Here is a 13,577-nt window from a genome sequence, read left to right as displayed (position 1 = left end):
TTTGGTTTCCTCCTATTTTGCAGTTTATCAATACCAGTTGGGAATTATAAGAGCCTCAAGTCTCAATTGGTTGTGGCTGCCCATGTGGCCCTGTTATTTTCAAGGTAATGATAATTACTATTTCTGCTTCAGATGAACGCAGTCTCTATATTTACTGTAAATAAATTGACATTTGGAGGTCATCATATTAGGACAGTTTGGACTCTAGAGAACACCAAAGCTGATGCACAAAAGGCAACATTACACAAGTCATGTCTGATTTTCATCCTCTAACGTTATCCAGAACTGACAGCACAGTCAAAGGGGAATTTGAATTAAGATCTCCCCATGATGCCCATTTTCCAAATGCCACCAATTTCTATCTTGGCGGGTTCGGGGTAAAACTATGATTTGTGAACTGAAACCTGTAGCAACACTCTCAGATTCTCCTCCTGGTTTACTAAATCCTACTCAGCAATGCGAAACTCTCCAGCCACGCCCATCGTCGGCTTCTCCACGCCGGCAGAGAGCGCAAACGCAATTTTTCTGCCCTGGTGCGACGTCACTTGCCGCTTTCGGGTTCTAACTCGACTGCTTTGATAGCGTCATTTGTTCGGCGACAAAGTCCGCGACGCACGCAACGCCTTCTCTGTCTCGCGCGCAGTGCGGAGAAAGCCGAAAGCGGTATGGAGTCGTTGGCGTCTGAGCTGTACGGAGTTCAGGCTCTGCGCTTCGGGGAGTTTGTCCTGAAGAGCGGCCTGGTCTCCCCGGTCTATATCGACCTTCGCGTCATCGTGTCGTATCCGGCGCTGCTAAATAAGGTATCCGTCCAGCCCGCCAAGCTCGACCGGCATGAGCGGTAAAGCGGTTATTGCGAGGGGCGGGGCTAAGATAGATGAAAGGGGGAAAAGAAGGCGGGGTCTGTGGAATCCAGCCAGCCAATAGCGGCCGCGGGAATTCCTGGGCTGTTGCTGAAGCTTCGCTCGAGTCGGCAAAAGGCGCGTTTTTTGCTGCCTTGATTCCTTTGCTAGTCAGAAGAGCTGTTCACGTGTATACGTGAACAGGAGGTTGTGTGATCCCTACTTTCTAAGAGCAACTGGTGCTTCAGAGGGACTGACCAAAAAGCCTTGAAAAATCCCATTGAAAAATAATGCGATACCAGCATTACCAGCAGCACAGGGTTGCAAAATTCTGGCTGATCATTGGCTGAGTAAAGCCAGTGGAAATCTTCAGCTCTTTGCTGTTATTGGAGATTGTCCGATTATAGGTAGTCCTCGATTTACAACAGCTCACTTAATGGCTGTTCGAAGTTACAACAGCATTGTTGTACTATTAATCTTCTCATCGGTCCCATCACCAAACTCTTTCCACTTATGACTGTATGACTGTAACTTTGTTGCTGGTAATCCTTATGATTTATGTAATGTATTACTGTAAGTTTTGGCGGGAGTTTTAGGCGGGAAATATCTCGTTTCTGATTGGATGCAGCCTCAGGCTGAAGTGTATATAAGGAGAGGTTTTTCTCCAGAGTTTTGCTGGGTCACACTATATTAAAGAGCTGTTGTCACTAACCTGGTCTCCTGCCTCGTCAATACCCAAACATAACATTGGCGACGAAGGTGGGATATTGAGGCAGAGCACCAGAACAGAGCTGAACTCACTACGAGACTCAAACCCAGCAAGGTGACGGCGAATGCAGCGATGACCGGCTACACGCCACCCACTCCGTTTGACCCTGCCCAGGAGACATGGGGAATATATATGACCCGTTTGAAAGTTTCCTGGAGGCAAGCGAGCTACAGGAGTCTCCGACAACCGCAAACGGGCTTACTTCATAAGCCACTGTGGGTCAGCAGTCATCGCCGTCGCAGAAGCCTAGCGGAGCCAACACCGCTACACTCCGTGTCGTGGCAGACCCTTCAGACCCTCCTGAAGAATCACTACGCACCAGCCCGTCCAAATCGTTCGGTGATGCGAGTTTGGGGGCGCAGGCAACAAGAAGGCGAGTCTATCAGCGACTACATGGCAGCCCTGAGACAAGCCTCCAAGCATTGCGAGTACCGCGATCTGGACGAAGAGCTGCTGGAACAACTTATACGGGGTCAGAGACATCCGTTTGAGGAGACGGTTGCTAGCCAAGAGCAACCTGACATTGGCAAACGCTCTGGACGAAGCCAGAGCCCATGAGATGTCCAACCATGCAGCAGACACCTTACAAAGCGACTCACGCCGATGGCGGGCGCAAAGCCGAGCACAGTCCACCACGAAGAAACCTATCGTGAGTCAACCAGCGAGAGGAGGAAGAAGTCCACTACACGGAAAATCGACAAGGAAGACCGGAGGAATGCGGAAGTTGCGGGCGACATCAGCGCCAAAGATGTAAGTTCAGGGCGCCATTTGCGGCGGTGTGAAAGGAAGGGCACCTGGCTCAAGTCTGCGAGCACCCCAACCTTCCGCCGAAAATTCAAATCGGCCAATCAGAGCGGCTCTGAGTCAGAGATGCAAACCCACATTCCGCCGAAATTTCAAACCAGCCAATCAGAGCGCGAGATCGGCGAGGCGACCAGCGATTGGCCAGGAAAGAAAGAGCGAAGTCAAACCGAATGACTGTTACCATAGACCACGCAGCTACCGCATCGAAGAAAAGATCTTCACAAACCCGACAATTGAAGGCGTACCGTGCCGACTGGAAGTAGACACAGGATCAGCTATCACAATCATGTCCTGGGACACTTTTGTGAAAGCCTTGCCGCACATCGCAAAGCGCAAGCTACAGAAACAACGGCTCCGGTGCAGGATTACCAGGGCAACCGCATCCCTGTTCGAGGACAACGACCGTCGAGGTCAAGTACGGACATACGAAAAGACCCTGCCCATCACGTTAGTCGAGGAACCTTGCCAAGCTTGCTGGGGCTAGACTGGTTCAGGCGTTGGGAATGGGGTGACTGGCGTCCACGGAGCGGATGCAACCTGCAAAACGCCCTACTGGAGGAATTCAGACGTATTCGAGGACCGTTTAGGCAAGTACAAGGGACCCCTATCTCCTTCAATTTAGACCCCAAATAGCTCCCATTAGGTTAAAGGCAAGGAGGGTTCCTTTTGCACTCAAACCTAAAATCGACAAAGAGTTAGATAAATTAGTCAGCCAGGGATACTAGTGCCAGTTGACCATGCCAAATGGGAGGCGTAATCGTCACCCTATAAAACCAGACGGGTCCATAAGAATTTGCGCTGATTACAAGGCTACCTTGAACAAAGCATTGCAAAGAGCGCCTACCCAGTTCCAGTAGTGCAACACTTATTGCACTCACTAGGGCACGGACAAGTTTTCGCCAAATTAGACTTGGCACAAGCGTACCAACAGCTACCCGTAGATGCTAGCACAGCTGAGGCCCAGACCATTGTAACGCACCGGGTGCCTTTAAGTGCACCGGTTACAGTGAGTGTGGCCCGGGCTATTCCAAAATTTGATGGAGCTACAAGGGTTACCGGAGTCGTACCTATTTCGATGATGTGTTGGTATCAGGGAAGATTTAGAGAGAACTGGGGAAGCGATTAAGGAAAGTTTTGGCCATTTTAGGTCGGCAGGATTAAAAGTCAAAGCAAGCAAGTGTCAGATAGGGTCGAATCTGTTGAATTTTGGGCTATAGAATAGACAAAAAGGGATTCACCCACTGAGAGCAAAGTCAAGGCGATAAAGAGAGCCCCAGCACCCAAAAACAAGACAGAACTCCAGGCTTTCCTGGGTCTGGTAAACTTTACGCCGTGTTTTTAAAAAGACAAGGCAACCGTTGCTGAACCGCTGCATAAATTGCTTGGAAAAACACTGCTTGGTCGTGGGAAGTCAGAGAATAGGGCATTTGAGGCAGTAAAAGTTTGCTATCAAGCGATAGCCTGTTAATACAATACAACAACAGACTGCCGTTAGTATTGGTTTGTGATGCGTCCCCTATGGAGTAGGAGCGGTACTACAGACTCCCAAACGGCACTGAAGCCCCTATAGCGTTCTATTCACGAACGATGTCCCGGCTGAGAGGAATTACAGCCAGCTAGATAGGGAGGCTCTAATAGTGTCAGGGTGAAAAAATTTCACGAATACGTTTTGGGCAGATTTGAAATTGTCACTGATCACAGACCGCTATTGGGGTTACTGGCTGGCGACCGCCTAGCAACGCCAGTAGCACTCTCACCTAGACTGACCAGATGGACTATTTTTTGACCGCATACTCCTACAAGCTGCAGCATCGGCCTGGAAAGGAGCTGGGGCATGCGGACGCATTGAGCAGATGCCCATTGCCAGGGAAATCGAGGACCCCACCCGGCACACCCTGCTCTACTAATTGACTCTTTGGACTGGGGCCAGTCACATCGCAGGAAGTGGCTCGGGCCTCCTACCGGGACGTTGTTTTAAGGACTGTAATCAGTTGGGTTCAAAGGGATGGCCCGCTTCGCGCGAGCGTTCAAGGAATTTGTAAAGAAAAAATTGTCTGTTACAAGGGGTGCCTGCTCTGGGGGATAGGGTGGTAGTTCCCAGAGAAGCTGAGAAAAAGTTCTGGAACTCCTGCATGAGGTCACCCAGGAATTGTGAGGATGAAGGGTTTGGCTAGGAGCTATGTCTGGTGGCCCCTAATGGACAGGGAAATCAGTGACAGGGTTGGCCGATGCCAAGTATGTCAGGAATCCAGACCACTACCACCACGGCCCCAGTTTTGGAGTGGGAGAAACCCCAAGGCCCTTGGTCCCATACACATTGATTTTGCCGGCCCTTCCACGGCCAAACATTTCTAATTGTGGTGGATGCATTCTCCAAATGGCTGGAGATCATCTAATGAAATCCACAACCGCGGAGCTGTCATCTCAGCACTAAAACACCTTTCGCCACGCACGGGCTATGGACACCTCGTGTCCGATAACGCCCACAGTTCACCGCAGCATTATTTGAAGGGTACCTGGCTGAAGAGGGCATCCGACATGCCTCTCAGCGCCGCTCCACCCTGCGCCGAACGGCCTTGCTGAACGCTTTGTCGGAGTGCAAAGAAGCGCTATCACGAAGCGGCCCGGCGATTGGCAGGCAAATCGACGCATTCCTAACCGTCCAACACAGGACCCCTGTGGCCACCGGCCGCAGCCCAGCCGAGCTATTAATGGGCGGAAGCTACGGTGCCCGCTAGACCGGCTACACCGAACTACGTACAGGACGGGTTCAAAACAAAACCAGATAGAATCCGAGAGTTAAACATAGGAGACTCGGTGGGCACATAATTACAGCAACGGCCCTAACTGGAAGAGGGGGATAGTCATAGACAAAACGGGCCCCAAATCTTATCTAGTGGAACTAGACGATGGCAGAATCTGGAGGCGCCACATAGATCAATTAAGAAACAGATTGAGCGATAAGGCAGAATTAGGCGAACAGCCCTGACTATGATTTAATTAACCCCACAGCTGACCGGCGCCAAGAACAAACAGAAAGCGTAAGCAAAGAACCAAACAGAGACTTATCTGAGTCAGGCGAGGTCCAGCGACACCCTCCGGTCCCTCTAGAGGACAGCAGGTCCGAGCCGGCGAATAATCCAGGGCCGGATGGCCGGGAGGAGGAGCTCAGAGGAACGAAAAGTCCCTCCGGCAAGCTCGACTCAACTCCAGAAAGTGAACTGCGCAGGTCCGGGAGAGTCAGGAGACGCCCCACGTACCTGCAGGACTACGTAGAGAAGTAATATGCAAATATTGGCAAAGTGCCTTCTGGGAGGGAAGGAGTGTAATGTATTACTGTAAGTTTTGGCGGGGGTTTAGGCGGGAAATATCTCGGTTCTGATTGGATGCAGCCTCAGGCTGAAGTGTATATAAGGAGAGGTTTTTCCAGAGTTTTGCTGGGTCACACTATATTAAAGAGCTGTTGTCACTAACCTGGTCTCCTGCCTCGTCAATACCCATATTGCTATATTGACCATCAATTGTGTTTGATGAAGGTATCTTTTGTCCAATCATTCTATTCTATTCTAAAAATGGGATTTATGAACATTTAAAAAATACTTAAGACTGTGCAGCATTCTGTTGTCTTTACATTTGGATGCTTGACAACTGATTCCTGATCTGCAAAGTCAAAAACCAGATTCACTTAAAAGAGTCTTACTAATTTTAACAACTGCAGTGATTTTACTTACCAAATGTGGCAAGAAAAGTCGTAAATGCCCACTTAAATGTTTCACTTATACGTAAATGTTGGGCCCAATTGTCATAACGAGGCTACCCTTATTTGCATCCCAAATAATAATAGCCATAATTAAATGTAATTTAAGCTAAAGTTAAGGTAGGATGCATGGACATACCCATATTGTTTGCTGGGCAACTATATAAGAGTGGATAGGATTTTTACATCAGTCAGGCTTAGGCAGGCCCTTTTGCTCTGAGAAGTCTCTAATTTGTTTCTTGGACTGCAAGCATTGCTCATAGCTGCTTATGAAGAAATTCTTGCCAAGGATCACAAAGACTAGTATTTGTAGACTTTGTAGGAGTTTTCAGCAGTTTGGATTAGAATAGATAGCCTGGACAGAACCTGGGGAGTAGATATAACTGTATCTGTTTTCCATGCCACTTAGTCCTTTTAGAAATAGCATACATACTATTTATTTATTTATTTATTTATTTATTTAATTTTTATACCGCCTCTTCTCCCGAAGGACTCAGGGCGTTCACAGCCAGGTAAAAATACATAGTAAACTATAAATACAATTAAAATACTATTAAAAGACTTATTAAATTGGCCAGAATTAAAATTTAGAAATAAAACCCATTAAAACCCATAAACTTAAAAACTAACCAGTCCAGCGCAGATAAATAAGTGAGTTTTAAGCTCACGGCGAAAGGTTCGGAGGTCCGGAAGTTGACGGAGTCCTGGAGTTCGTTCCAGAGCGGGAGCCCCACAGAGAAGGCCCTTCCCTGGGCGTCGCCAGACGACACTGTCGCGCCCGACGGCACCCTGAGGAGTCCCTCTCTGTGAGAGCGCACGGGTCGGTGAGAGGTATTTGGTAGCAGCAGGCGGTCCCGAAGTAACCCGGCCCTATGCCATGGAGCGCTTTAAAGACGTTCACCAACACCTTGAAGCGCACCCGAAGGCCACAGGTAGCCAGTGCAGCCTGCGAGGATAGGTGTCACTCGGGAGCCACGAGGGGCTCCTCTATCACCGCGCAGCTGCATTCTGGACTAACTGCAGCCTCCGGATGCCCCTCAAGGGAGCCCCATGTAGAGAGCATTGCAGTAGTCCAGGCGAGACGTCACAGGGCGTGAGTGACTGTGCACAAGGCATCCCGGTCAGAAAGGCGAACTGGCGCACCAGGCGAACCTGGTGAAAGCTCTCCTGGAGACGGCCGTCAAGTGATCTTCAAAAGACAGCCGCTCATCCAGGAGAACGCCCAAATTGCGACCCTCTCCATCGGGGCCAATGACTCGCTCAACAGTCAGCCGCGGACTCAGCTGACTGTACCGGGATGCCGGCATCCACAGCCACTCCTTGGAGGGATTGAGCTTGAGCCTGTTTCTCCCATCCAGACCCGCACGGCTTTCCAAACACCGGGACAGCACTCGATAGCTTCATTGGGGTGGCCCGTGTGAAAAGTACAGCTGGGTGTCATCAGCGACAGCTGGTACCTCACAGAAGCCACTGATGATCTCACCCAGCGGCTTCATATAGATGTTGAACAGAAGGGCGAGAGAATCGACCCCGCGGCACCCCACAAGTGAGGCGCCGCGGGTCGACCTCTGCCCCTGTCATCACCGTCTGCGATCGGTCGGAGAGATAGGAGGAGAACCACCGATAAACGGTGCCTCCCACTCCCAATCCTCCAACCGGCGCAGCAGGATACCATGGTCGATGGTATCAAAGCCGCTGAGAGGTCTAATAGGACCAGGGCAGAGGAACAAATGTAGAACCTTTCTTTTTTCACTGTTGAATTTCATTTTGTTAGATAGCGCCCAATGTTCAAGTCTGTCAAGATTTTTCTGTATCTTGAGCCTATCTTCTGGAGTGTTGGCTATTCCTGCCAGCTTGGTGTCATCTGCAAATTTGATGAGTTCCCCATCTATCCCCTCGTCCAAGTCATTGATGAAGATGTTGAAGAGTACTGGGCCTAAAACAGAGCCTTGAGGTACTTCACTGCATACTTCCCTCCATGTGGATGTAGTTCCGTTGAGGACTACATGTTGAGTGCGGTTGGTCAGCCAGTTATGAATCCATCTGGTGGTGGTGCTGTCTAACCCACATTTTTCTACTTTATCTAGTAGTAGGTTATGGTCTACTTCATCAAATGCTTTACTGAAGTCCAAGTAAATTATATCGACAGCATTCCTCTAGTCCACTAATTTTGCCACTTTGTCAAAGAATGTAATAAGATTAGTCTGGCATGATCTGTTTTTGACAAATGTTTTTTGACAATAGATCTTCAAGGCGTAGAGCAGTGTTTCTGAATCTTGGCATATTAAAGATGCATTGACTTCACTTCCCAGAATTCCCACAATGGTGTTGGCTGGGGAATTCTGGGAGTTGAAGTCCACACACCTTAAAAAACACGGGTTTAGCACTAACTTTCCTTGAACTAAATCATGTGCATTTCTCATTCACATGTGCACTTATCATATAAACCAACTTTTCCAAATTTGGTTTCCTCCTATTTTGCAGTTTATCAATACCAGTTGGGAATTATAAGAGCCTCAAGTCTCAATTGGTTGTGGCTGCCCATGTGGCCCTGTTATTTTCAAGGTAATGATAATTACTATTTCTGCTTCACGTATCTTTTCTTTTATGTACACTGAGAGCATATGCACCAAGACAAATTCCTTGTGTGTCCAATCACACTTGGCCAATAAAATTCTATTCTATTCTATTCTATTCAGATGAACGCAGTCTCTATATTTACTGTAAATAAATTGACATTTGGAGGTCATCATATTAGGACAGTTTGGACTCTAGAGAACACCAAAGCTGATGCACAAAAGGCAACATTACACAAGTCATGTCTGATTTTCATCCTCTAACATTATCCAGAATTGACAGCACAGTCAAAGGGGAATTTGAATTAAGATCTCCCCATGATGCCCATTTTCCAAATGCCACCAATTTCTATCTTGGCGGGTTCGGGGTAAAACTATGATTTGTGAACTGAAACCTGTAGCAACACTCTCACATTCTCCTCCTGGTTTACTAAATCCTACTCAGCAATGCGAAACTCTCCAGCCACGCCCATCATCGGCTTCTCCACGCCGGCAGAGAGCGCAAACGCAATTTTTCTGCCCTGGTGCGACGTCACTTGCCGCTTCCGGGTTCTAACTCGACTGCTTTGATAGCGTCATTTGTTCGGCGACAAAGTCCGCGACGCACGCAACGCCTTCTCTGCCTCGCGCGCGGTGCGGAGAAAGCCGAAAGCGGTATGGAGTCGCTGGCGTCTGAGCTGTACGGAGTTCAGGCTCTGCGCTTCGGGGAGTTCGTCCTGAAGAGCGGCCTGGTCTCCCCGGTCTATATCGACCTCCGCGTCATCGTGTCGTATCCGGCGCTGCTAAATAAGGTATCCGTCCAGCCCGCCAAGCTCGACCGGCATGAGCGGTAAAGCGGTTATTGCGAGGCGCGGGGCTAAGATAGATGAAAGGGGGAAAAGAAGGCGGGGTCTGTGGAATCCAGCCAGCCAATAGCGGCCGCGGGAATTCCTGGGCTGTTGCTGAAGCTTCGCTCGAGTCGGCAAAAGGCGCGTTTTTTGCTGCCTTGATTCCTTTGCTAGTCAGAAGAGCTGTTCACGTGTATACGTGAACAGGAGGTTGTGTGATCCCTACTTTCTAACAGCAACTGGTGCTTCAGAGGGACTGACCAAAAAGCCTTGAAAAATCCCATTGAAAAATAATGCGATATTAGCTTACCAGCAGCACAGGGTTGCAAAATTCTGGCTGATCATTGGCTGAGTAAAGCCAGTGGAAATCTTCAGCTCTTTGCTGTTATTGGAGATTGTCCGATTACAGGTAGTCCTCGATTTACAACAGCTCACTTAATGGCTGTTCGAAGTTACAACAGCATTGTTGTACTATTAATCTTCTCATCGGTCCCATCACCAAACTCTTTCCACTTATGACTGTATGACTGTAACTTTGTTGCTGGCAATCCTTATGATTTATATTGCTATATTGACCATCAATTGTGTTGTAAATGTTGTACCTTGATGAACGTATCTTTTCTTTTACGTACACTGAGAGCATATGCACCAAGACAAATTCCTTGTGTGTCCAATCACACTTGGCCAATAAAAATTCTATTCTATTCTATTCTAAAAATGGGATTTATGAACATTTAAAAAAAATACTTAAGACTGTTGCAGCATTCCCCTGTTGTCGCGTCATTTACATTTGGATGCTTGACAACTGATTCACATTTACGACGGTTGCAGTGCCCCGGGGTTACGTGATCGCCTTTTCTGATCTTCCGGCAAGCAAAGTCAATGGGGAAACCAGATTCACTTAAAAAAGAGTCTTACTAATTTTAACAACTGCAGTGATTTTACTTACCAAATGTGGCAAGAAAAGTCGTAAAATGGGAGAAGCCCACTTAAATGTTTCACTTAGCCACGTAAATGTTGGGCCCAATTGTCATAACTCGAAGGCTACCCGTATTTGCATCCCAAATAATAATAGCCATAATTAAATGTAATTTAAGCTAAAGTTAAGGTAGGATGCCCGCATGGACATACCCATATTGTTTGCTGGGCAACTATATAAGAGTGGATAGGATTTTTAGATCAGTCAGGCTTAGGCAGGCCCTTTTGCTCTGAGAAGTCTCTAATTTTGTTTCTTGGACTGCAAGCATTGCTCATAGCCAAGCTTATGAAGAAATTCTTGCCCAAGGATCACAAAGACTAGTATTTGTAGACTTTGTAGGAGTTTTTCAGCAGTTTGGATTAGAATAGATAGCCTGGACAGAACCTGGGGAGTAGATATAACTGTATCTGTTTTTCCATGCCACTTAGTCCTTTTAAGAAATAGCAGTACATACTAGGTAAAAGTTCCATTCCATCTTCACAGGGTAATAAGTTAAAACACCACAAACGTATTATTAAAATATCCATAACTCTGACCAGACTATCCTAGTCCAGGAAAAGTCACAATTTATGTATTCAGCTAAAGCTGAAAGTACAAAATAGATTTCTTAGCATTATAGCCACTTGGTCCTTGGGGTAAATTGAAGTTAGTTCTGAGCTACATATCTGATTTTTTAAGAAGAGCAGGCATCTCACTATTTCCCAGACACAGTTGTAACATGCTGATGATGTATATGTTAGAGTAGCGGGTGAACCCATTTAATCGATTGCTAGAAGTCAAAATGCTTACTTTTTCTTGACTGGTTGGTTTGATTTGTTCTTGAAAGTGTGTAGAAAATGTTTTGAAGTTAAGTGTCGATACTATTATGAAGTTGGGTGCTTTGGAGATAATTGTCAAAGGTCAGGAAGCTTTACTTCAGAAATTAAAATGTGAAGAGTAAGTGGGAACACAAATTAAGGATTGGGGACAAGTTATATAAGTGGTGAATAATTTTTACCCATATAAATCTTGGTCAGATGATTCAGATGATTATCTATTGAATATTTGATAAAGGAGTAATTGCTTCTTTGGTCTCCATTGTGATTTAAATGATGCTAAAGAAACAACTAATATATTGTAACACACTCTTAATTATCCAGTTGTTTAAGCTGATGAATAAGTGATCATTCTTTCAACTGGAAGATGAGACCAAGCTTTTATGTTGCCCCAGGAGAATTTGGAAAACTCCTTAAACTTTCACTTACTGGTAGATATATTGTGTGCTAATAAAATACATTTTAAAACCATTCTCTCAGGTAGCAGATCTCCTTTTCTGTTCTGCGAAGGATGCCACACTCAAGTATGATTCCGTCTGTGGAGTTCCATACACAGCTTTGCCCTTGGCAACAATAATCTGCTCAACCAACAAGATTCCAATGCTTATACGGAGAAAAGAAGCCAAAGATCATGGTAAAAAGAATAAAATTTAATTTAAATTTTACATATAGATGATATAAGTCAGCGGTTGTCAACTTTTTTCTTCACCATTGACCCCTTTAAATATATTTTGTGGCCATGGAGCATGGATATGAACCCCCAAGACTTAAAGATTTAAATCGTAACATTTCTTCAAACCTTTGCAGACTTCCTGTGGTGACATGGTTCCCCCCCCCCACCCCCAAAGAGGTCCATAGACCACAGGTTGAGAACCAGGAGTATCAGTAGCAAATAAGCAAGATGTGACTGACAGTAAATTGCTATCAGCTTATTCGCTTTTTGTAGAAAAGAGTTTTGAGGTAAATTTTGTGTCCACAATTAATAAATATGCATGCAAATGTGTTACACTGAAATGATTTTTGAAGATTGATGTGTTGCGCATATATATATATATATATATATACACACACACACACACAATATTTTAGGGTTTTATAGTAATGTTCGATCCTTTCTATTCCTCTTAAAGGAACCAAACGCCTTGTGGAGGGCACAATTAATTCAGGAGAGACTTGTCTGATCATTGAGGACGTAGTAACCAGCGGTTCAAGTGTCTTGGAAACGGCAGAGGTCCTTTGGAAAGAGGGACTTAAGGTTACCGATGCCATTGTGCTGTTGGACAGAGAACAAGGAGGGAAAGCCATGTTGGAAAAACATGGAATTAGGCTGCACTCCGTGTGCAGCTTGTCTCAAATTCTCAAAATCCTTGAACAGCAGGAAAAAATTACCTCTGAAATGGTGGTAAGAGTGGAAAAATTCATTCAAGACAATATTTTTAAACCGTCTGAGCAAAATGGTACCGCTCCTGTGAAAAGGGTATGCAGAGAAATAAGTTACGCTTCTCGGGCTGAGCTACCAGGCACTCATCCTCTGGCTGCTCGACTTCTCAGGCTCATGGAGAAAAAACAGTCTAATTTGTGCCTTTCTGCTGATGTGAACAGTTCCAAAGAATTGCTCCAACTGGCTGACACTCTGGGACCATCCATCTGCATTTTAAAAACTCACATTGATATTCTGGATGATTTTACTCAGGAAGTAGTGAAAGAACTGAGTGTGCTTGCTGCTCGGCATGAATTCTTGATTTTTGAAGACCGAAAATTTGCAGACATTGGAAATACAGTGAAACATCAGTACAAAGGTAAATTTGACTTCCCCAACTACACTGTAACCTCTCCAGGGCTTTTCCACTTGTTGGGATATTTTGAATTTCAAACAATTGCTATGTATTAGATTGAGCACTAATTTGTTTTTTATTTTCAAACCTCCTGAACTTCTGTTAAAATAAATTTTATTCCAAATATTATCAAAACTCAGTGCTAAGCATGTTATTTTTTTATTTCTTTATTTTTACTAATCCACGCCCATCTCATGGAAAGTGATTTTGTAACAAAGGAGGGTTTGGACATTGAAATATATTTATCCAACTGAGCCTTTTCCACTGGTGCTAACTGTAGCATAAACACATCTCAGTAATCGCTTTTTTGTGCTGATCTTCATTGCGTTGAATTCTGGTCTACGGGATAGGGTGGTAGTCCCAGAGAAACTGAGGA

General features: G+C 45.9%; 1 protein-coding gene across 2 annotated transcripts; it reads left to right on the top strand.

Moving 5' to 3' along the window:
- The first annotated feature begins 594 nt into the window (after nt 1–594).
- On the top strand, nt 595–13,298 carry LOC131189293 (uridine 5'-monophosphate synthase-like). Of its 2 annotated transcripts, none has more exons than XM_058165384.1 (3): nt 595–800; nt 11,847–12,000; nt 12,497–13,298. In XM_058165384.1, the coding sequence occupies exons 1-3, from the start codon at nt 666–668 to the stop codon at nt 13,255–13,257; spliced, it is 1,050 nt and encodes a 349-aa protein (XP_058021367.1). In that variant the 5' UTR covers nt 595–665; the 3' UTR covers nt 13,258–13,298. The 2 variants fall into 2 exon arrangements, with proteins under 2 accessions (XP_058021367.1, XP_058021366.1); XM_058165383.1 differs by lacking the exon at nt 595–800 and adding an exon at nt 9,321–9,536 and having other exon boundaries at nt 12,497–13,276.
- The last annotated feature ends 279 nt before the right edge of the window (nt 13,299–13,577 follow it).

The sequence above is a fragment of the Ahaetulla prasina genome, chromosome 1 (genome assembly GCF_028640845.1).
Source record: "Ahaetulla prasina isolate Xishuangbanna chromosome 1, ASM2864084v1, whole genome shotgun sequence".
NCBI lineage: Eukaryota > Metazoa > Chordata > Lepidosauria > Squamata > Colubridae > Ahaetulla > Ahaetulla prasina.
This window is presented reverse-complemented; position numbering and strand designations above follow the sequence as displayed.